The 22,038-nt window shown below is 54.2% G+C and overlaps 8 protein-coding genes across 8 annotated transcripts; 5 read left to right on the top strand and 3 right to left on the bottom strand.

Moving 5' to 3' along the window:
• Positions 1 to 9,835: 9,835 nt before the first annotated feature.
• OSTLU_25531 (predicted protein) lies at positions 9,836 to 11,058 on the top strand. Its single transcript, XM_001421430.1, has 2 exons — positions 9,836 to 10,941; positions 11,023 to 11,058. The coding sequence occupies exon 1, from the start codon at positions 9,928 to 9,930 to the stop codon at positions 10,909 to 10,911; it is 984 nt and encodes a 327-aa protein (XP_001421467.1). The 5' UTR covers positions 9,836 to 9,927; the 3' UTR covers positions 10,912 to 10,941; positions 11,023 to 11,058.
• A 1,890-nt stretch (positions 11,059 to 12,948) lies between these two features.
• Positions 12,949 to 15,018, bottom strand: OSTLU_18125 (predicted protein; the record flags this gene model as incomplete). The annotated part of the gene is made up of 1 exon (XM_001421252.1): positions 12,949 to 15,018. One exon carries the CDS (start codon positions 15,016 to 15,018, stop codon positions 12,949 to 12,951), a length of 2,070 nt encoding a protein of 689 aa, XP_001421289.1.
• A 341-nt stretch (positions 15,019 to 15,359) lies between these two features.
• OSTLU_93704 (predicted protein) lies at positions 15,360 to 15,686 on the top strand (the record flags this gene model as incomplete). Its single annotated transcript, XM_001421429.1, has 1 exon — positions 15,360 to 15,686. One exon carries the CDS (start codon positions 15,360 to 15,362, stop codon positions 15,684 to 15,686), a length of 327 nt encoding a protein of 108 aa, XP_001421466.1.
• Positions 15,687 to 16,024: 338 nt separating this feature from the next.
• On the bottom strand, positions 16,025 to 16,702 carry OSTLU_18124 (predicted protein; the record flags this gene model as incomplete). Its single annotated transcript, XM_001421251.1, has 1 exon — positions 16,025 to 16,702. One exon carries the CDS (start codon positions 16,700 to 16,702, stop codon positions 16,025 to 16,027), a length of 678 nt encoding a protein of 225 aa, XP_001421288.1.
• Positions 16,703 to 17,042: 340 nt separating this feature from the next.
• Positions 17,043 to 18,839, top strand: OSTLU_18123 (predicted protein; the record flags this gene model as incomplete). Its single annotated transcript, XM_001421428.1, has 1 exon — positions 17,043 to 18,839. One exon carries the CDS (start codon positions 17,043 to 17,045, stop codon positions 18,837 to 18,839), a length of 1,797 nt encoding a protein of 598 aa, XP_001421465.1.
• A 568-nt stretch (positions 18,840 to 19,407) lies between these two features.
• Positions 19,408 to 20,283, bottom strand: OSTLU_5406 (predicted protein; the record flags this gene model as incomplete). Its single annotated transcript, XM_001421250.1, has 1 exon — positions 19,408 to 20,283. A coding segment is annotated over one exon (876 nt), but the record flags the coding sequence as incomplete, so codon positions are not given.
• A 531-nt stretch (positions 20,284 to 20,814) lies between these two features.
• OSTLU_27514 (predicted protein) lies at positions 20,815 to 21,030 on the top strand (the record flags this gene model as incomplete). The annotated part of the gene is made up of 1 exon (XM_001421427.1): positions 20,815 to 21,030. The coding sequence occupies one exon, from the start codon at positions 20,815 to 20,817 to the stop codon at positions 21,028 to 21,030; it is 216 nt and encodes a 71-aa protein (XP_001421464.1).
• A 533-nt stretch (positions 21,031 to 21,563) lies between these two features.
• Positions 21,564 to 22,016, top strand: OSTLU_27513 (predicted protein; the record flags this gene model as incomplete). Its single annotated transcript, XM_001421426.1, has 1 exon — positions 21,564 to 22,016. One exon carries the CDS (start codon positions 21,564 to 21,566, stop codon positions 22,014 to 22,016), a length of 453 nt encoding a protein of 150 aa, XP_001421463.1.
• Between the last annotated feature and the right edge of the window lie 22 nt (positions 22,017 to 22,038).

Below are 22,038 nucleotides of genomic sequence, written 5' to 3'. Positions count from 1 at the left end.
TGTGTTCGGGACAGAGCCACGCCTGCCATGAAGCCTCCTTTCGACAGCCCATTTTGAGATGGCCTGGCTCGTCGTAGAGCTTCCCTCGCATGGGCGTCAGTTTGGTACCGTTGGGCAGCCACTGGTGTGTGAATGGAACCAAATCTTCAAGAATGTCACGGCTGAGCGGATCGATATAGGCCAGTTTCTTGAACCAACCAATCTCGTTTTCGGGCAAGATGGTCCCGAATGCGGCGTTATCACCGAGCAGCGAACCGTCCTCATCCATCACAAACGTGTTGCGATGTCCGTCGCAGTACATTTGGGCACAGCCCCATTTCCCATTGCCTATTCGACCCCAGCTTGGATGGATCATGAGTAACCTGTTTTCGAATGGTACACCCTTAAAGCTCAAGCCAGAAGATCGCACGGGGTTCGCGTTGTCGTAGTAAACCCACGCGTATCGCCCACGGTTCATGGCGTTCACCAATGCGTAATTCTTTTGACGAACTTGACGAACGCCTTTCTTTTCACATGCGCCGAAATCGCGAAACCTTATGTTTCTTAGCGTCGTTCCACCAAAGCGCGATGGCGTTTTCACTCCTTGATCCGGCCGGTACGGTTCTGCCGTTAAGTAAAACGCGGGAAACCCAATGCCGTCGTTTCTACATCGACTTGCAGAACCGATTATCGTCGTGTCACTGATTTCTGCGAAATGCCCTCGCTCGCTGCTCGAACCTGCGGCTGAGCCACCGTTGACCATCCACAGCGCGAAACCAAGTCCGGTGTCCCAAATATTAAAGTTTTTCAACACAATAGACGTTTTTCCCTGACCAAACGTGGTTACGCCGTACCAAACCATTGAACGAATCTCGAAGTCGCTCCATTGGCGACACTCGAGCGGCGCGTAGGCCTCCACCGGTTCACGTGTGACCATCCGAGTACGCCCGCCCCGCAGATTCACGCCTACCATGCCACCATACGCGCGAAGGTCACGCATTGTAGGTTCGGCGGGAACGGTGGTCACAGCGCGAACGTCTAAACCCTCATCCTCCACGTCTGGAGTCATCATTTCGCACGGATATCCAGGAATTTTAAACCCAGTGTACTGCACGGAGGCGACGACGTTAGTATACCATTTCCCTGATCCCGACAACTTGAAACCAACCGACCCAATGTCGTGAAAGTAATCACTAACATCGTCGAATAATCGAACAGCTGCGTTATTAGACATTGTGTTGTTCGCACCAGAGACCTCGAATCCACCGTGATAGGTTTGTGCGATGGCGTTATTCTCTATAATAATTCCATCTCCTGCTGCGCTCACGGCAAAATTGTAGGCGTCCGCAAATGTGTTGTTCGCAACGAGTGCCATCGATGTCGTTTCTGCGAACGTAGCTCGATACTCAGCGCCAATACCGGCGGCAAAAGAAACACACGCGCGACTAGAGTGCCGCTGACCGCAATGCGCAAAGTTGACATTGACGATCACAGCCGAACCTTGTCTGCGGTGGCATTCAGGCGGGGGATCATGTTTCATGCTTTCAGTTGCCGCTTGCATGCGCTCGGGCGTCTTGAGTTCTATCTTGAATCTCTTAGCCAATTTTGCGTCATAGCCTTTCTTTTTCGGTTTCAGGATAGTAATAACAGCACCATAGTGCTGCTCTGCCAGTGCCTTGTTTTTGTCTTCCATGCCAACTACCTGCACGCGCCCACCTGGAGAGCGCCTATGCATGAGAGTCACTGGCATTCCACCAAAACTGACCTCGTGCTTTTGGGCCGGGCCTGAGTGCGTGTAGTTGAAGCTGGAAGTACACCGTATGACGCAACCTTCGCTCGCAACTGCTATGGAGGAAATATCACAGCGCTCCGCGCTCAAAAACCAAGCATGCTTGATCCCGGTCCAATTGTGCATAGCGCCACCAATCATGAGCGTGTCGCCAGTATTCCAACCGCCACAGGCTGTCGTTTCAATTGTACTGCTTCCCGCGGGCGCATCGCTTCTAAGCGTCGACCACGTTTGCTCCACGCTCGCCTTTCCGACGAGGCTGAGGTGTCCGAGAACGGCGATGTACTTTGTCTCCATACCGTAGCCCATTCGAGCGTTAGAAAATCTGTTCCCATAAAGCTCGATACGAACGTCGCCATTCGATATCGGATCATCCTGGTCACCAGCTTCGAGGTATCCAATCCCAGCCGCGACGTGGATGGTCTGCGCTCGGAACTTGATGGTTTTACCAGCGCCTGGATCACGAAGCAACAGGGACCCATATAAATCCACGTGTCTAGTTATGTTGGTCACCAGACAGGTTTCATCTAAGATGACCGTCCAACCAGCCTTGATCATGACGTCATCCCCGAATGCCGGCGGAGACCAAACTTCGTTTGAGTCGCACCAGGAAAAAGTTTTAGGCTCGGGATCTACCTCGGGTATAGGTCGATTGTCGAAGCAGTTTGCAGGCTTTTCCATCGGCAAACATCGTTTCTTGTCGCCCGGTCTGCAGTTGTAGCGTTTCATGCCACATGTTGACTTTGCCGAGCTTCCGCATGAAGTGGTGCAGACGGGCATATCTTCACGCGCGCCATCATAGTTGGCACCGAGGGCGTACGATTGTGTCCATCCTTGTTCGCGCTTGCCAGATATCATGATATCGAGCAGCCCTGGATCTGGCTTTACATTAACATCCCTTGTCTCCACAACGGGTAGGTATGTGTGGTCGCCGAACTTGTGATTTTTCCAACTCAGCCATTCGTTGCTCGTGGTGGTGATGGCCTTGCTCTCATTGAAACTATAATCACTTTGATTGTAGTTATTCAATGTGACCGTCGGTATTCTTGAATTCAAGTTCCAACGCCACGGATTGCGGAGTGTGGGGAATCGCATTATAGCCCATTCATTGGGCTGAAGCTCACGGACCTCCATGTACCAAGCGTCCGGGTCATCAATTTGCCATGTTTTAAACTTAAACGTAAAGTTATGGATGTATGGCTTCGCGTTCGGACTTTTAACCATAACCAATGTCGTACGCCAATTGAAACGTCGCTCGATATGGTCGTAATGATAAAAGTTCACTTGCCCTGCATTTTGATCAGGTGCTGTCTGCATCGCCATGGGTATAAGGGTCATGGGCTTGATACGGCGCCACTGCACCTCTCGCAACGACACAGTGTTGGCGTCGCAAACAACACCTCCGATGTGATCATTGAGGGTGCAGTGTTCTGGCGGAAAATGACCCGTCGGCCGGTTCCTGGGATCATCACTGGCGCCCTTGACTGAATGCGCCCATCGTGGACCTGGCGATCCACTCAGGGTCCCATCCACGTCGAGCAAAAGGTTGGAGTTGTACCCGTTCCAGAATACGCGCGGTCGAGATGTTGAACCACCGCGGAGCCGCCTTGTATCACTGTCGACGAATTTCATATTCATGAAACGAACTTCCATGCCGCCTTTGAAACCCGGACACACAGCGCAGTGGTGTATTGGGGGCAACCTACTTTGATAGCCACTAATGAGGATATCGTTAAATGTTACCCATCCGCCGTGCGGACAGCCGATTGCCTGGGTATTGCGTTTCGGGTCACCGCGAAGGGTGGCGTTGTACACCAAGTTACCGGACCAACCATTCGTCGGCATCGCCCACGTCGCACCAGTCGACTTGATATACATGATGTCAATCCCGTTGCCCATGGCAAACGTATTCACAATCTGTAGATGCCCAACGCCGGTAATCATTCCGAAACCGTTGATTCCATTGTTCCATACGTGGGTACCGACCATGTACATTCTGAGCCTGCCGCCTTGCTGCAAGACCGTGTTTATTTGATCAATCCAAAGTCCGGAGTGGCCATTCGAGTGGGCTCTGTTATTTTCAAACTGGCCGAGCGGTACCTTCCGAGTGCTTAATTTTTGGATTTCCAAAGGCCCCGTGAGCGTTCGCGACGACGGTCCGGTAGGTCCTCCTGGTGGGTCAAACCAATATCCATGATGATTACTCGATGACACTCGATTACCGATGAAGAAATTGTTAGCGTTCGATATCCAAAACGCTGCAGGTGTTTGATCAGTGTTCAAAAGAGAGAAAGAGCGATGCACTAGAGAAACAACGTTGTCCTTGAAGAGGTTCCACATTTCCACACCATCTTCAACGAACATCCCATGTCCCAAGATGTTGTACGCGACGTTGTTAATGATGTTCAGTCGATAACAACCATGCACCGCGATCGCACGGTTGTTTGATTGGTGGACCGAGACTCCCTCCACACGACTCAAGCGCTGGTCTGCGCCCTGCATCCTCGGGTCATTTGAGGCTGTCAAACCATATTTGAACATCTTTTCATTGGGCGTGTGGTAGTGGATGGCATACCGACCCAGTTGGAAGGCCTGTCCGACGTTTGGGCCGAATTCAACATTTTTCAACACCATTTGACCAGACATCATCATAGTGTGCGCGCCAAAGCCGACGAGCTTATACCCATTGTGTTCAGTCGTGCCGCGCACGTTGATATTTCTCGTGAGAAGCATTACTTCAGCACGACGCTCAATCGTAGCCCCGCGGGGGCTTCCCGCCACATTCACGGATTCACCCAAATGTTCATACTTCAACGGTCGATCGAGAGTTATGTCCGCAAAGTTGCCTCTAGGAGTGACAGATTCAATAACGCGCTCCTCGGGTTGACAGTCGTCTGTACGGTTTTGCCGACATCTCCTGTCCCCGTAAGAGGTTGACGTCACCACAATACTCGCACCCGGTTTCCATCCGGCGAGATCTGGAGTCTTGCCTTCCTTGCTTCTGACGGAAATAACGTTTGCGTTAGCTGAAGCCGTAGTGGCCAGTTCCATCCAAGGCGTGACGTGCTGACCATAGAATGTTAATCGTCCGCTCGTCAGTGAGATGCACTTCACCCCATATTTGGGCAAGCCGAGGGATCGCCAGTGACCGTGCATGATGATATTCGCCTGATCTTCAAAGGGACGTGTTTCACTCCCAATGCTAAAGTGTGCGTCGTCGCCGTTGATGACGATCATTTCTGCTTGCATCGTGATGTTCATGCCCCGTTGGAAATTTAGGTGCCCCTCAATCACCCACACGCGGAAGTACGTATCGGCGACATCCAGAGTAAGATTGAAACCGGCAGGAATAAAGAGCATATCCGTCGAGTTTTGGTCCGGCACTCCCCGAGGACCCCACGTCGATGGATCACTGAATCGACCCGCGCCCGCCGGAAATTCATACTTGCTTTTCGTATTGTTGAGACTCCCCTGACCTGCATCCTTCGCGACGAGTTCCGTTTTCAACAGTTTCCGCGCGTGATTCGCAGCTCTACGGTGCGCGGCGCCGTTGTGCACACGCGCACCAAAACCAACCACTGTGACTGTTAATCGTCCAAGATCGGATCTACTCATCGATAGATCTCGTTTTGCCCAGGTATCATGGCCAGGAAATTTTAGCGAGTTTGACATGCTGCGCCGACGGATAGTTTCGACGTCCCGTCGACGTTTCTGGTCTGTCGGACTCGATTGACTCACGGACTCACCGAGTGAGGGAAAACCATCCTGATTCAACTCCGTCGGAGCGTGCACGGTCGCGTCAGATGCAACTTCCTCGTGTGGCACAATGATGTGGCAAGAAGCATCGCCAACGAATGCCTGCCCGTTCGGAACTTGTTTGAAGCCAGTCGCAGACATACGGTCAGGTGAGACAGAACATGGTACGACTGTGTCGCCATCCGTCACAACAGCCGTCGCCAACACGGCGTCGCCACCGCGAATCAAGGCGCGCACATCGAGATCTGTTCTCGTGTCCAGGGGCACCATACCGATGAAATCGCTCGACTCGTCTGTCGCGACTATCTCAGCGAGGCCGCCTGAGACATTCACAGTTATATTAAGGAGACCTGCGTCATTTTCCGCAGTGCGGCCTCGGGAAGATTTCGGTAGCATTCCCAGGGGCACACCATTGACGACTTCTTTGTACCGCGCTTGGATCGATTCGAGATCGCTCGCATGCGCAACGCGCATGCGATGAGCGCTCACACCGCACGCATCAAACAAATCCATGCTTGGACTCACCACGAAGCCTCCGTCGTGCGCTCCGAGGACATGACGTAATGCGTCCTGCACTTCAGATGAATTGGCAGAGGTGGAAAATTGCGTCATCGTCCCCCCTGTGATCTGTGCAGTGACGGTTCCACGTGTTGAAGAAGTACGATCCGTGACTGTTATTGCCGGAGGAGTTGGAGCTGGCTTTGACACGCACGTGCCACCTGCATTGATACGCCCGTGCCATCTCCATTCGCACGCACCATTGCAATATTTCCAGCCCATCCACCTTCCACGGACACCTTCCGCGGACACCTTCCACGGACAAGTCGAGCAGTTCGCTGCATAGTGACGACCACACGAGACCGTCGCGGGTTGCGGGTTTGGACTCGTCTGTGACATCACCATCGGCGAAATATTGAAATCGCCTCGCGACTGCGCATCAATGCATCTCTTCACCTGACGCAGGCTCACGATGATATCACAGTCCGACAGCGATTTGCACTTAGAGCCATCGCTTCGGCTGATGACCGAATATTCAATATCTGTGATTGCGTGAACGCCTTCTTGCATACCTCCGAGCTGTGCAGAGGGCGTCTCGACTCGTTGAGGAGAGTAGCGTTCCTGTGTCACAGAAACGCTATCCAACCAGAGGTAACCGCGCAGTTCACTTCCTTCATCACCGACATACATTTCCGCTAAGCGCTGTTTATTCGGACACTTGCCGAGGAATCTCTGCGCGCCGACACCGATACCATCGAGTTGAACTTGCACTTTATGCGGGAACATAGCCTCGCCCAAATAACTCGGGGCATACTCACCACCGGCCAACGCAGTTCGCCAATCGAATGAAATAAAGTGCCACTCTCCATCATCCTTGAAGACGCTTCGAAGGTCCACACACGCTGGGTGATCGAAGTTCTTCACGTTCCCAGTCGCTTGTTCATGGGTGAGGAGAACCGCGCACGTGGTCGATATGTCCCGATTACCGCTTCGGTACTTTAGACGAAGTAACAAGGTCGCTCGCGTACCCGGAGTGACTTTGTAGGCAAAGTTCAGAAACTTATTCGTCGTCGCACGAGAAGATGCAGGTACGTCGAAATGAGAAGAAGGAGTGATGACTCTTCCTGGGGGTAGTGACGACAAATCAAATTTTTGACTGTGTGTCGAACAGTACGAGGTACTCCAGTCGATCGACGCGCCTCTGAATCCGCCCATGCGACGTTGCCATATGAAGTTCCAATCTGTGGTGGGCTCTTTGAAGGTCTGCGTATCACGCACCATGAGCCATCGATTCTCGACGTCGAATGGGTGCGAAGAATGGGTCGAGTCCGCGTCCCACATCTTTGAGTCTTCAGGCAGCGCGGTACAGTTAGCCCATCGCAGAGCGTCTCTAACTTTCCGCACGTGTTCGCGTGCATGCAACCAATTCTTCGTATTGAACTCGATGGTCTTGCCGCCACTGAAGAGTTTCCACTCAAAATTGCTTCTTGAAGAAGTTGCATTATGAGCGAATCTGATCGCAGTTTTCGAAGCGCCGCTAAAGCGCACGACGTAATCGCCACCATGCGCTCGTTTGGGCACGTGAGGCGTTGTCGTGTGCGTAAGTTGCCCAATTGATCCCGCAGGATTACCCGCGTCGTAGGAAAATTCCATCTTAACATCGAATCCCCCGAAATTGTGCAAGTATCTGGGGTCCAAGTTCATCAGAAATTCCATATAGTATTTTTCGTTACCACGAACACTGAACCACTGTGAAAAGCCGTATCGATAAATGTTTTGTCTGCTGTATCTGGTGCCGCAAAATTTGGAAACTAACAACCAAGGTTTGAATACATTTAAGTTGTCGGAAACATGTCGCACACGAAGCACCATGTTATTGCCCGCCGCATTGGCGATCGCCACGCGCATTCGCCCGTTTGCTTTGGCGGTGATGACTCCGCTTACACGTTCAAACACAGCATTCCGTATCCTTCGGTGACGGATGAGTCCGGCGTGCGCCGCTTTCATGCCGCTAGTTGCCTCAACATATGGTGATCCAACCGATGGGCTCGTGAGATACTGTTGAACTTTCTCGATCTTGTACCCGCGGACAATGCCATTCGTTGCCAATGCCGAGCTTAAAGCGTCCATGACTTCGTCGGCGAGAGGGTTGTACCTTTCTCCACGCTGCTTCAAAACGTGGAGAGCGTTAGACCACGCTTTGCCACCGACAAACTTATTATTCTTGTCCTTGAACACCCAGTCTTCACGCAGCCACGCGGGGGGGCCGTAGTGATACTGCGAGCTCGCTCCAGCTGAACCTGAGCATTCAACCTCGATGCCAGATCTGGACACAACCTTTTTTCCACCACAGCGCTCCCCGTCAAGCTCGACGACGATATTTGGCGCATCAAGAGACGCACCCTCAACAAGGAGTCGCTGTTTGGACTCATCCTTCGAGAGCTGCGTTATGTTATAAACACGCGGTGGATCTTCATCTTCCGACTTATCATCAACCACTGACAGCACGTAGCCCTTGGACGCGTCCGATGCATTCCATCTGAGCGCCTCAGACAGGATCACAGCATTGCCTCTGGTGTACGTCTCGTAATGAAGTAGATGAAGACCGGAATCGATGTCTTGGGGTACACGGCACTGAAACCAACCGTTAACGGGTCCACACTCTGTTTGCCGGTGGGCTGTGTATGGACCATCGCCGCGCTCGGATCGGTAGTACCTGTTTGTGAGTGGATCTCGAACCTCGCACGGTAGGTCACCGATGAGCACCTTGTAGAGAGACTTTTCCAATCCAATTTCTTGGCGCGGATCCTCTCTTGCGCTCGCTTCAACCGAGAATAGATCTCGCAGTGCGTCGGGATCATCACGTAGAGACGAACCATCATCTTCATCTTTCTTCCAAACATCGCCAAAGCACGTTCGTCCGTACACCGTGATCAACTCACCGGGACGAACCTCAGCCGGCTCGACCGCCACGATCGTCGGCGTCTGCCCATGGCTCACTTTGAGACTTTCGTCCGTGAGCGTGTCCCTTCCATTTCTACCAGCGCTGCCCCACGTCAATCGCTGACCGTTGACCTCGACGTTCAGCTCTGGTCTCACCGACGGGCACCCATCGCTTACGCTGGCGAGCTCCTGCGCCGTGAGTCCGTCCAAACAGCAATCCACCGCACGTGGTGAACACACCAACTCATTCGAGGATGACTTGTAATGCACGAGATCGCACGATCGCTCACCGTCTGGGTCACCGTGGGCCAGATCGATCTTCACCTCGTCCTTCATCGCGCTGCCACTTACTGCTGACTCATTCGCGCCTTCCCCGCCACCGCGCATCCCAGGCATGGGCATCAGGCTCTTGTGCACGTCTCTCGATGAGATAGTAAGCCAGCCGCCGCCCGCGAGGCTGCGAAATCGATCAGGCATATAATGCATTTGCGCCGGTCCCTCGTCCATGCTCGCACCTCCACCGTGGGCGGCGCCCGCGGCTGTTGACATTGTAATTGTTGCCACGAGCCCGGACATGGCAAACACGCGCATGAGGTTAAATAAGAGTGTCGGTCCTCCGAACGCATACAAAAATCTGCGCGCGCGCCGTCGTTTCGGCGTCGCCGACGTCATCGCGTGCGCGCGTGACGTCGGAAAGTGAGGGAAGATACGCAATTAGGTTTTGGTACTAAAGGGTGTTGGGAAATATCTCGTACGAAGGCACTGTAAACTCTATACCCATACCCCCTGGAATAGAATAAAATCAACACGGGAATGAATAATTGCGTTGTGACGCGAAACTATTCTGCGCGCGCGCGTCACTTCCGAACCGATCGGACGTGGAGGGCGCTGAGAGAGCGAACGGTATCCGCGCGTTCGCGAGTGGACGCCGCGTGGACGAAAAAGCAGATCGCGCGCGCGGGATGGGGTTTCGAAGGCAATGTGTGTCACCTTTGACGTTGGCGCTGTTCGTGGGGGCCGCGGCGCTGAACGTCGCCGCGGGCGTTGACGCGGATGCGCCGTTCACGGCGGTGGCGACGGACCCAGGCGATGCGGGCGGTGATTTGGATGCACCGTCAAGTGAGCTCGGGCGGCGGCGGCGGCCAGTGAGCTCGGGGGTCACGGGGTGGAAACTCATGGATGACGACGCGGTGTCCCAGGCCGCGGTGCACTACGGACTACCAGAATCTATGAAGACATTCGCGGCGTGTGCGAGAATATGCCACGACCAACACGCCCAACTGGAGAATGATATGAGAGGTTATGTTGGTGCGACAGATGGAGTGGAGTGGTCGCGTGCACAGTGCGCTTGTGCCTGCGCGGGAATGGAGCTCAACGAGGAGGAACGCGCGAAAGTCTGCGCGTCAGAGATGCGCCAGCGGTTCGGGATCAGTATTGGAGGACACTCGTGTTGGGCGTGCGAGCATGAGCCGGCCGTACAGGTCCGCGCTTTGCCACTGATTGATTCATGCGTGTGTCACTCGTTTGATACTAAGGAAGCTAAACAAGCGTACAACGTGTCGACGGGTACTTGCCAAAAGCGTACAAAGGGCCATAGGCGTTTGGGTGGTTGGAAAAGATCTTGTCAAGGCTCGGCGGCGACTGGCTGTACTCTGAGTGACGATTACACGTGCCCAGGTTTCGATGGTATCTCTGGTACCGTCTGGGAAACGCCTGATCTACCCAACATGGCTCCCTGTGAATCGATTCCGCGGGGCTGCGGCAAGCCGGAAGGCAGGCGCCATCTATGTTCCAACCCAACCTGGGTGGCAGCATGTCCGCATGTCTGCTCCAAACAGTGCAAAGCGGCTAAGAAACACTGCGACGCAGTAAAAAATGCGCCAAACTCGCATTCTGCAGATGATAGAAAAAAGTGCGCTAATTTTGTCTTCGGTACTCGATCGTGAGTTGCCGAAACCAGTGTCTCTCAAGTGTGAATACACATTCAAATGTTCAGTGTCGTCGCGATCTGGCTTGATTTTAAAGTTAATAATGGTGGCGTCAAATTAAAATATCTATATTTTGACAATAATTATGCAACAATGCCTTTTCTCCAGCGCTCCATGGAAGATGTGCATGTAAGGGTACAGGCCTCTACAGTCCAACTCAACGCATCGTAACCCAGTATCGTATCGAATCTGACGTCACAACTGGAAAAGACCAGTCGGCGAGTCAAAATTGCCTAAAACGTCGGTCGAAAGTACCTTAGATGGTGTTGTACGGTGTGAAGCGCGCGCTCTGTGATATGTTTGATGTCGTCCTTCGAGATTTACTGCGCAATTGGCATATGCTGTAATAAGCACATCTTACGTTTTTACCACGAGAGCCTGACTAGACATGACATCAAATTGATGGTCGCGCATGGCTCGCCGCGATGTGCGGTTTTATCATGTTGGGGTGCCCCAACTCAAAAAAAAAGTTTATTTTTATTACTCTTACTACTCTTTTTTCAAAAAAAATATATTAAGTTTAAAGTAGCATTGCGGCCGCGCCTGGGCCTGAAGCCGATGGTCATTTCGGTTTCAAACCATGGTCACCGAGTCGTGAAATCAGGCACGCCGAGCTCGACGTCCTGTGTATCGGCGGTCACGTCTCTAGTGCACTCGAAACACCTGACGTGGTGACATCGGCCGACTCAAGCGGAGTCCACGAAACGTAAAAGTAGACCTACACTTGTAATCCAAAAAATCGAACCATGACTAGCCTCGTTCACAGTTTAATACATCCACGGCTTGCGTTCAGAGATTCCATTCTGAAGAGATCTTAAGCGAGAGTGTCGCGATAAGATACGCCACATTCAAATCTGGGGTGATGGCTCACAAATCAGGCAAAGGAAGACAGGTGCACGTGCAAACTCTCAGCGGAACGTGTTCGTCTTCTCGAAGATCTCGGTGTTTGGTGAGACAAACCTGACACACAGGAGCACTTCGCTGCTTGGAGGTACAGAAGATGTAACTAGTCTGAAGCGTGCGACCGTTGAGACCTTGAGTTTTTGGTGCCCTCGCTTAAGATTTCTTCAGAATGGAATCTCTGAACGCAAGGGATGCCCAAAACAGCAAAAAATGACTTCCTACTACAGGACTGCTGATACACAGGACGACGAGCCCGATTTCTCTGTGCGTTCCGACCCCCCTTAACAGCGGACCCCGGGTCTTAAGAAATTTCAACCTTCAAGGTTATAGGTTATAGGTTATAGGTTTATTTATAAAGTTTACATGTGACGTTTTTTTTTTCAAAAATGGAAAAAAAGTGACGGAGAGAAAGTTCCTCACAGGACCTCCAACCACTAAACCCATAACCGGTCACTCCACGCGATTCCTCCGAGACCCGGAGACAGTAAAAACCTAGCAAAAAACAAGATTTAAAAAGTGGCCGGTTTAGACACGTTTCTAGTGAAGGCTGAGCGGGAAAACGCAAAATTGCGACCTGACCCTGCTGGCGCCCCGCGGGGATGTGTGCCCGCGGTCGGACATATGGAGCCTCACTATTAAGACACACTGTCATAAATCCATTAATATATATGACAGTGTGTCTTAATAGTGAGGCTCCATATGTCCGATCCCCTAAACCCTACGGGCTGGCACACACGCCCCGCGGGGCGTCAACCGGCGGATCTCCGGATCTCCGAACCTCACTTTGCGGCGCACGTCAAGCCTCGCTGAAACTTTTTCGCGAGCTAAACCCACACCAAAAATGTTTCAGAACCTCCTCGTGCCGTTCGTTTTCGCTCTCGCCGTCGCGCACACCGCGCGCGCGGACCCGGGCGACGTGTGTTTCTCTCACGCCGACTGCACCGTTTCGAGTGCGTACGCGAGCACGAACGCACTCGCATCAAGCGAAGAGTTCTGTTATCACGCCGGGACCTACAACGGCGTGACTGTCGGTGCGTGCTCAGACTGTTTCGGGTGTCGATTGAAAGATCGTGAAGAATGCAAACTTCCGCGTCACATAACGAGGATTGCAATGACAGCAATGGATATAGAAACTATCGCTGAAGGAGTGCTTGCTGCCGAAAAAGCACATGTTTGACTCGCCGCAGCCCAGCCTCTTGAGAAGCCGCACGTTACACGACCGTAATTTCGCGTCAGGTCAAGCGTGAGATGCCCGCGTGCATCTCTCCGATCGAATCCTTGTACTTCATGGTAGCCTTTGAGGTAAGTGCCATCATGAGCAGCCCAGATGAGTTCATTAATACCAGAGGTGAGATTCAGAGCCTCGCCCCGTATCGAGGCCGTCTCGAAACGCATACAACTGAAACATGAATTGAACGTCGTCGAACTCACGAAGGGTGAGGCAACGTCAGCAGTGTCATTCCAATGTCGAAAAGCAGAAGAATGATCGTGGATTTTGTATTGTTTCGCACTGCTCTTTCCAACATAAGGAGAACCGAAATTGCTGTCGTGACCCATTGGATGAGGGTCGTGGACGCCCATGACGATGTTCGCCCCGTTCATCCCGTTGTGTTTCCCTCCTAGGTTTTTGATGCCGAGAGCAAACCAACCAATCTTGCCATTGAAGGCAACTCGGGCTTTTAACTTACCATTTTGAACAGTCCAGAGTAAATATAACTTATCTTGTAACAGCTCCAAGCTGTTTTCATATTCGGAGTGGTTCAAAAAAGTTTCCCAGGCGTTTCCATCTGTACAAGAGGCTGCTCGAGCTGGGATGGTCGGTGGATCGGTGACGGGCTTTGTCTCGTTGGTCTCGTCGGTGCATCCAGGATTATAATCACCATGACTGTCGGCATCCGTCCAGACTTCCAGTCTTTGGCTCAAACATTGGACACTATGACCCGTCCTGCATGTGAGTGGATTGCTCGCCGGCGCTGAGTGATTCATGCATCGCATCCAGCACCATATCTGGTTGCTAGCGCATGAACCGCTCCCTGCCACGGAGAGGAGCTCACGACCACATCCCACGGATGTCTTCAGCCCACGTGCGAAATCTTCGATGATGTTAGCGCGCACTGTCCCAAAAGAGAGACCATGGCTTTCGTCCAAGGCATTCTCAGGTGGGAGGAACATTCGCCCATACCAAAATCTGAACTGATTAGATTTAAGATTGGGCATATCCATTGCGTGTGGTACAGCGTGAAGCTCAAGGCCGTTTGCAAGTTTGGGAGTGATTTGTTGCTCGATTGCTTGACCCAGCATAAAAATAACGACATCGTCTGGAAGCGTGTCAAAATGGAGAAGCACCTTGCGATGCCCAGGAAGCGTCATATAAAAATCGCCGGTTGAGGAAAACTTATCGCGCCTTCCCGTCACTGCATCGACAATTATGGCCGGGACGAATGCGATGAGTAGACCTTGATCCGTGTGCTCTTCGATCGTCCGCACTTTACTATTCTTCAATTTTTGTTGTGGTGAAATCGTGTAGCCGTGAAAATGTTCAAGGTGCTCGCAGTCTTTCAATACTTCCGAGAAAGTTTTATAGGTCTCGCCGTTCTCTCCCTGCATCAGTACCCCGTTCGCAAATTCACTCAGATCTGAAAACTTGCTCTGAAACACGTCCGTGATTGCTTGTTCGGCCACAGAAACTTTCGCGCGAAGCATTTTCGTCGTGACCTCGAACTTCTTACATGCTTTGGACGTGGGTTCCCCGAAACCACTCCCCCTCTGCTTCGTCGTCGTGGCGAGCGTCACGCGCCTGGATCCATCGTCGTACTCTTCTACTGCAACATTATCCGTAACCCGCGCGCAATCCATGAAGAGTTTTGCGCTCTGTGTCTTTGCTTCGTTCAAGCCTCGCACTCGCACCGCGACGACGCCATCTCTTGTCAGCGATTCCGCTACCGTGTTCTCAAACACGAAAGACTTCGATTTCTCCACATCGTTTCCCATGCGTCGGATCTTCGAACCGACGCCGTCGTCCACGGCGACGACAGTGGGCGTCCAGAATCTTCGCTCGTCGGTCGGCGAAGCGAAGACGCGCTGCGTGCGTGCGACAAGCACGACGAGCGCGATGAGTGCGAGCGTGCGTCCATTGCATACACGGTACGATCGGTGCCTCATCGGTCCACGTTGGTGATCACGCTCGCCCGCTGAGATCGCGCGCGGAATGGCGCCGCCGAACTTCTAGAGGTTTTTCCGAGTCCATTCCACGGTATCCCGCGCTTTGATTACTGTACAGTAATCAAAGCGCGGGATGTTGCCAAAGTATAGGCCAATGTATGAGACTTTGGGACACCTTTTAACCTCCCAAAGTGCTATATAAAGTGTCTGCTTTTACACGCGGGTGTTCACGCCCTTAAATCCGTCACGAGCGGCACCAGCATCACTCGACGACGCGCGCGCGAGAGAGAGGCGGACAAAAGAAAACGCGCGCGTGGCCGAGAAAAGAAACACAGCGCATCATGGGTTGTTGCCTGAGCACCCCAGCATTCTATCACCCCGACCTGCTCGCAGTTCTTCAAGTTCAGGGGAAACACGACTTCACGTCCTGGCGCATCGCCCCCCTGCTGAAAACCCATGCGCCGTCGCCTCTCTACATGCGTGCCCGTGACCCAGATTGGTCGAGAAACTCACCCGTGGCGATCGAGCTTGTAGATATCTTGAACGGCGCACTGAAGGACATGGGGGGGTGGCCCATTTGTGAAACGATCCGATGCTGGTCTGCTATACGCTTCCCGGTGGGTTGCACACCGCCGAAAATGGTAGAGGCATTTGAGAAAGTTTGTTAGCAAGTCAACGAGGCTAAGCTTTTCAATATGGGCCTCCAATGCAGAGCCGGCATGTACAAAATAGAAAGAAACACCGGCCAGGCCTGGGCAGTGGAAGTAAATGAATTCTGCGTGTTGGTGGAAAAAAGAGATGACGAAAAGCTTCGCAATGTGGAAGCACTGGACACGCTGGAATATAGTAGTTCTTTGAAGTTTTTGGCTATGGGGCCTTGCCCACCTAAAGACCAGAGAGATCACCATGCGGCGGTGACAACCTGGTCACCGCCTGCAAACTGGATGGCCCGCGTACAGTAATCAAAGTGTACAAGTATATGTATAACAACAAATTTTCTACATGTCTACCACGTTGCGCGCGGCCCGAGCGTGCTCGAAGCTGTCATCGATTCCGGAAGCAGCACGCCGCTCGACCAATGGACTAATTTCGGCGCGTTCGCGTGTCGCTCGGCGAACGTCTTTCCATCCTTATTCACGAACCCAGGTGCGTCGTTGGCCCCTCGCTGGTTCACCTCGACGTTCTCCGGAGTCTCGCTAAACTTGAGCCAACAGTCGCCCGCGAAGTGCTGGTGCGCGTCTGGTTCAAAGCAACCGCCCTCACCGACGTCTTTGGGACACCAAACGAACACGTTGCACGGCAAAACTTCTGCACCGATTCCGTCCGGCTTTACCACGTGTTCTTTGCACCGCTCACCGCACTCCTCCGCGGTTTCCGTCGTGTGATGGATTCCCCAACGAACCGCCACGCCGTCGTACGACGCGTGTTCTTCGATGTGCGCTCGCAACTTCTCGCGCCCGCTCGCCGACGCGTGAGCGAATTCTCTCGCCGTCGCACTCATCGCCAAGCACGTCAAATTTACGTGCGCGTAGCCATCGACGGCGGGCGAACCGCACTCTCTCTCTCGCCGCCGAACGTTCGCCGGCGTCGTCGTCTCCTCCACCTCGGGCGCCAGCGCCGTCGCCGCCGCCGTTTCGGCCCGCGTCTCCTCCACCTCGGGCGCCAGCGCATCCGCGCGCGGCATCGTCCGCTCGAGCGACGACGTGCGATGATTTACCGACGCCACCTCCGCGCGCACGCGTCCGTATCGCCCCTCCACGCCGCGCGCGCTCGTTCCAAAGTACATCTTAATCAATTCGACACCGACATTCATCAACGCGATCGCCACGAGTCCGTAGCGCACGAGCGCGCTCTTGCGATCGCCCGCGGCGTGACCGCGAGATTGAGTCCCGAGCATCGAAACCGAATCGCGCGCGAACGAACGCGCGCGCGCGCGCCGCGAAATACGGTCGCGCCGTCGAAATTAATCGCGCCCGACTTCACACTCCGACGCGATCGACGCGCGCGCGTCGTCGCCCGCGATCATGATCGGCGCGCAGACGCCCTCCGCACCGTCGGTCATGACCCAGTCGGCGTCCGCGGAGGCGCTGAATCGCGTGATGTCGAACGAGATGCCGACGGCGTTCGACGAAAAGTTGAGCAAGGCGCTCGATGACAAACTGCGGGAAGAGGACGTGTACGAAGACGCGGACGAGTGCGTGCGACGCGAGGAGGTGCTGGGGGAGATAAACGCGTTGTTGCAAGACTGGGTGCTGGCGGCGAGCGAGCGAAAGGGGATCACAGAGGATATGCGGCCGTCGTGTAACTTGTACACGTTTGGGAGCTATAGATTGGGCGTGCACGGACCGGCTGCGGATATCGATACGCTGTGCCTCGGGCCGAGACATCTGAGCCGAGAGGAGGATTTCTTTGGATGGGATGAGAATGATTACGAAGGGTCGTTTTATGACGTGATGCGGAAACACCCTGGAACGGAGAGCATCGTGCCCGTGCGCGACGCCATCGTGCCAGAAATCAAACTCGTGTTTAGAGGTTTTGAAATAGATATGGCGTACACGAGCTTACCGTCGTACACGCACGTGCCAGAGGACTTAGACGTGTGTCAGACGTCGGTGATGATGAATTTGGACGACCCAGGGGTGAAATCCCTGAATGGTTGTCGCGTGGCGGATCAGTTGTTGCGCGTCGTGCCAAACCACGACGCGTTTCGAGTGGCGCTTCGCACGTTGCGTCTGTGGGCGCAGCGGCGCGGGGTGTATAGCAACGTCGTCGGGTTTTTCGGTGGCGTAAACCTGGCGATTTTAGTAGCGCGCGTGTGTCAGTTGTACCCCAACGCCGCACCTTCCATGCTCGTGTACAGCTTTTTCCAACTATGGTCGGCGTGGCAATGGACGACGCCGGTGATGCTCGTACCCATCGTCGACGAAGGCTTACCCGGGATGCGAGTGTGGGACGAGCGTGTGAACAAGGCAGAGCGATATCAGTTGATGAAAATCTTAACTCCGGCGTATCCGGCGCAAAACTCTACGTTCAACGTGAGCGTCAGCACGCTCGAGGTGCTCAAAGCCGAGTTCAAGCGCGGCAAGGAAGTGACCAAGATGATTCTTTTAAACACCGCGAAGTGGGAGCAGCTGTGGTGTTCGTTGAACTTTTTAGAAAAATACAAGCATTATTTGATGGTTACCATCTCGGCCAAGAACGAAGATGACTTTAAGAAGTGGGAAGGTTGGGTCGGCTCGCGAATCAAGCTTTTAATCCAAGGCATCGAAAACGCCACGGGAGGGCAAATGCTTGCGCATCCCGGCACGTCGAGGTACAAAGATCCGGAGAAGGACGAAAACTCGCACGTCACGCTGTTCTTGGGGTTATTTCCTTCGAGCCTGAAGAAGAAGGAGGAGAAGGTTTCGCTCAACTTGAATCCCGCGGTGGAGCAGTTCCAAATGACTGTGACGTCGTGGATGGATCGCGCGACTGGGGAATCGAACTGGGTACCCGGGATGCAGGCGAACGTCAAATATTTGAAGCGCAAGGATTTACCGAGCTTCGTGAAAGAAGAAATCGACGGCTACGTCAAGGACATCTACGCGCCGGAGAAGGAGAAGAAAGCGGCGAGCGCGGAGGACGAGGAAAAGAAAATCTCCGAAGAGAAACCTTTGCCCCTGGGAGACGATACGAAGGCGGCTCGCAAACGCAAAGAAATGCAAGAAGACGATTCAATCACGCAATTGGACTCGCTCAACGATGATTTACACGCGGGGACGGAGACCGCGGCGGCGAAGAAGGTCAAAGTGAGCTTCGCGCAAGTCGTCGCGAAGAAATAGACGCGTCGTCGTCGTCAACTATTGTGATAAAAAGTGAAGTGCTGATTTAGACGAAGACATCACGAAGACACGTCGGCGCGCGCACGTCTATCGCGTTACGCGTCGAGACGAGAAACGTCCAAAAAAGAAATGGTTTTTAACTGCAGTCAACCGCTCTACCACTGAGCTAAGACCCCGAGTGCCCTAAACGCGTCGAGACGAGAAACGTCCAAAAAAGAAATGGTTTTTAACTGCAGTCAACCGCTCTACCACTGAGCTAAGACCCCGAGTGCCCTAGGTATGGGTCTGTCGTAGGGGCCTCGGAGAATCGAACTCCGGACCTGTTGATCACCAACTTTTTTCATACTTTACGACTTCAAATCACTATGAGAAGACGCAACTATACGAGGGAACATAAGTCGTGGTCGCCCCGGGTCGCGACATGTACTCGCGATGTTTGTTACGGTTCTTTAACGTCGTGTCGTCGTTTGGTTATATCACAATCTAATCACTTCTTCTTCGCGCGAGCGCCTCCGGCTGCGGATGGTTTCCCTCGCTTACCGGACGCCCGCTCCTTACTCTCGCCGTCAGCCTTCTTGCGCTTGCTCACGCGGTTCGCCTTTTCCTTCTCTTGCTGAATCTTCCGCGCCGCCGCGTTGACGTCGACGACGCCGCCGCGCTTCTCCTTCGCGAGCAACTTATCGATGATTTCCGAGCTCTTCTTACGCTCAGAATCCATATCCGTCACGCTCGCAAACTGACGTCGCTTGCCGCGAACCTTGACCTTATCGTCTCCCGGCACTGGGGCGTTGAATTTGCCGACCGACGCCGTGGAGTGCGAGACGCGCGCCGCCACGTCCTTCATCTCCCGTTTCCCTAGCTTCCCGCTCCCCACGGAGTCCTTCTTACCAGTCACCGCCAATCGCAGCGTCGGCGGTAACGCCTTCGCACCCTTCTCCGCCACCGCGTTCATCAAATTCTTATCTTGTTTCTCTCGATTCTTCAACGTCCGTTCCCGTTTCTCTCGCTCCTCGCGCGTAAACGGGTCCTCCGTCTTCCCCGGCACGTCCGTCATCTTCCCCGGCGCGATGATGACATCGTTCCCGTCCCTCGCGCGTTGATACCCATACCGCCGTTTCCATTCATCCGTCTTCTCATCGAACACCTCCTTGCTTCGCTTCCGTTTCTTGATCCCCTTCTCCTTCGCGAACTTTTCCCACTTCGTCAGCGGCGCCTCGCTCGGGGGCAACGCGCGCAGCCTCGGGAACGTCGTCGTCGGTTCGGGCAACTGCGCGAACCGTCCGTGCGCGTCCGTTTCGCTCGGCAGCGCGAACAACTCCGCGACCAGGCGCTGGAGGACGTCTCGCGCGCGCTCGCGCGCGTGCGCCTCCGCCTCGCCCGAGTCGGCGGCGGTGACATCGAGCGGCGCGGCGTCGACGACGCGCAGCGTCCCGAGATCGATCTCGAGCGGGCCGTCGTGCGCGCGCACGGCCTCGAGCGCAGGTTTCACGCGCACCCGTCCGGTGTCGGCGTCCGTCTCCATGCGCGTCGTCGCGGCGCGTCGACGCGGCGTCGCGGTGTGCGGCGGCGGCGGCGAATCGGACCCGACCGCACCGCGCGACGCGAGCGCGCGCGAACGCGAGACGCGCGCGCGAGAGACGCGCGACGAGGTGCGCGACGACGCGACGCGACGCGACGAGGACGACGACGACGACGACGACGACGCGACGCGCGAGAACGCGAGAGGCCGATCCACTCTAGAGTCACTGCCGCGTCCCGCTCATGACGCGCGCAGCGCTCGGTCGCGCCGAGATAAACCACCGTCGAGCGATGACGCACGCGATCGAGCGCGCGTCTCTCGGGACGGGCGCGAGAGCGCGAGCCGACGCGCGAGACGCGGCGAACCGTGAGCGAGGCGCGCGGGCCGGTCCCGCGACGCCGGAACGCTAGCCGGATAAACGAAAACGCGCGACCGCCCGTCGCGCGCGCGAAGCCGATGATGAGACACACTTGTCCGTACCATCTGATTTCGGTGACGATCAAACTTGTGAATCTCGTTAAGCTGAGGCTTGGAAACGCGCGCGAGCGGCGGGTGGATTTTTCTCTCGTCGAGCGACGACGAAGACGACGAAGACGACGGACGACGACGCGGGTGATGCTCGAATCAAGGCATAGTTCAATTGAGGACTCCGTGTTCAGTGGCTTCCTTTGAAACGAAATCATTTTTGATTCCTGACGCGATCGTTGGTTTGTTTGTTTGGTTTTTCTCGCCGTTTCGGCGGTGTGGGTGATGACTTCGTCAATATATCTTAGGACACCTTTAGAGCGTTTCGGCGCGGTGAAAAGATTCACGAAACACTGACACGCCGCTGAATGGATTCATTTTACTTTTCGATCGATGTTGGGTGCGAGATTTATCTCGAACGTGCGCGCCGCGATTCAAAGATTCGCGGACGCGTCAGAAGACGCCCGTAGAGTGACGCTTGGGTAAAGCGGGCTTCGTGTCTGTCCATGACTAACGGCCTCTAGAACCCCTGCTACATCCGTCGTCGTCGTCGTCGTTCTCGACGTTCGTTTTTCTTCGACTTCATCGCGCCGTCGTCAAGGAAGATGAAAACCTTTAACCCAAAAACTTTACCGAATACCCAATGTGGATATTTTGTGACCATACTCTCTGAGACGATGAACGAGCGAGCGGACGAAGACTGACATTTTCACTTTTTCGCTTCTTATTTTCGAACGCAGATGACAACGAGTGCTGCCATTCGTTGCGCCGTCGCGACGCCGCGCGCGGGACCGTCTCGGCGTCGGCTCACCCGCCGCCGCGCGGCGGCGGCGGACGACGAACCGGTTCCCCCGGGATGCGCGAGATACGCGGTGGAACTGAAGAAACCGCTCGGCATGTTTCTGGCGAACGATAAAAATGGAAATATTTTTGTCGAAGAACTCGTGCCCGGCGGTGCGGCCGAGCAGAGCGGCCTGATTAGCGTGGGTGATAGATTAATCGCTACGTCGGCGATCGTGTTCAACAGCGAAATGGACTACGGCGGAGTGAGCGTTAAAAAAGGCGAAGAGCAAATCAGATTTTCCACTCGTGGAGAGTCGTTCGACGTCGTTATGGCGGCTATCTCTACGTGGCCCGCGCCTCGAAAGATGAAGCTCGAGTTCCAGCGTTGCGACGACGAAGAATCGTCTTGAGATTATTTGTAGATTATTTTGC

The sequence above is a fragment of the Ostreococcus lucimarinus genome, chromosome 14, assembly GCF_000092065.1.
Source record: "Ostreococcus lucimarinus CCE9901 chromosome 14, complete sequence".
Classification (NCBI taxonomy): domain Eukaryota; kingdom Viridiplantae; phylum Chlorophyta; class Mamiellophyceae; order Mamiellales; family Bathycoccaceae; genus Ostreococcus; species Ostreococcus sp. 'lucimarinus'.
This window is presented reverse-complemented; position numbering and strand designations above follow the sequence as displayed.

Bases quoted from the DNA above. Each gene is read 5' to 3' on its own strand.
- OSTLU_25531 (XM_001421430.1), top strand. From the start codon at position 9,928: ATGGGGTTTCGAAGGCAATGTGTGTCACCTTTGACGTTGGCGCTGTTC.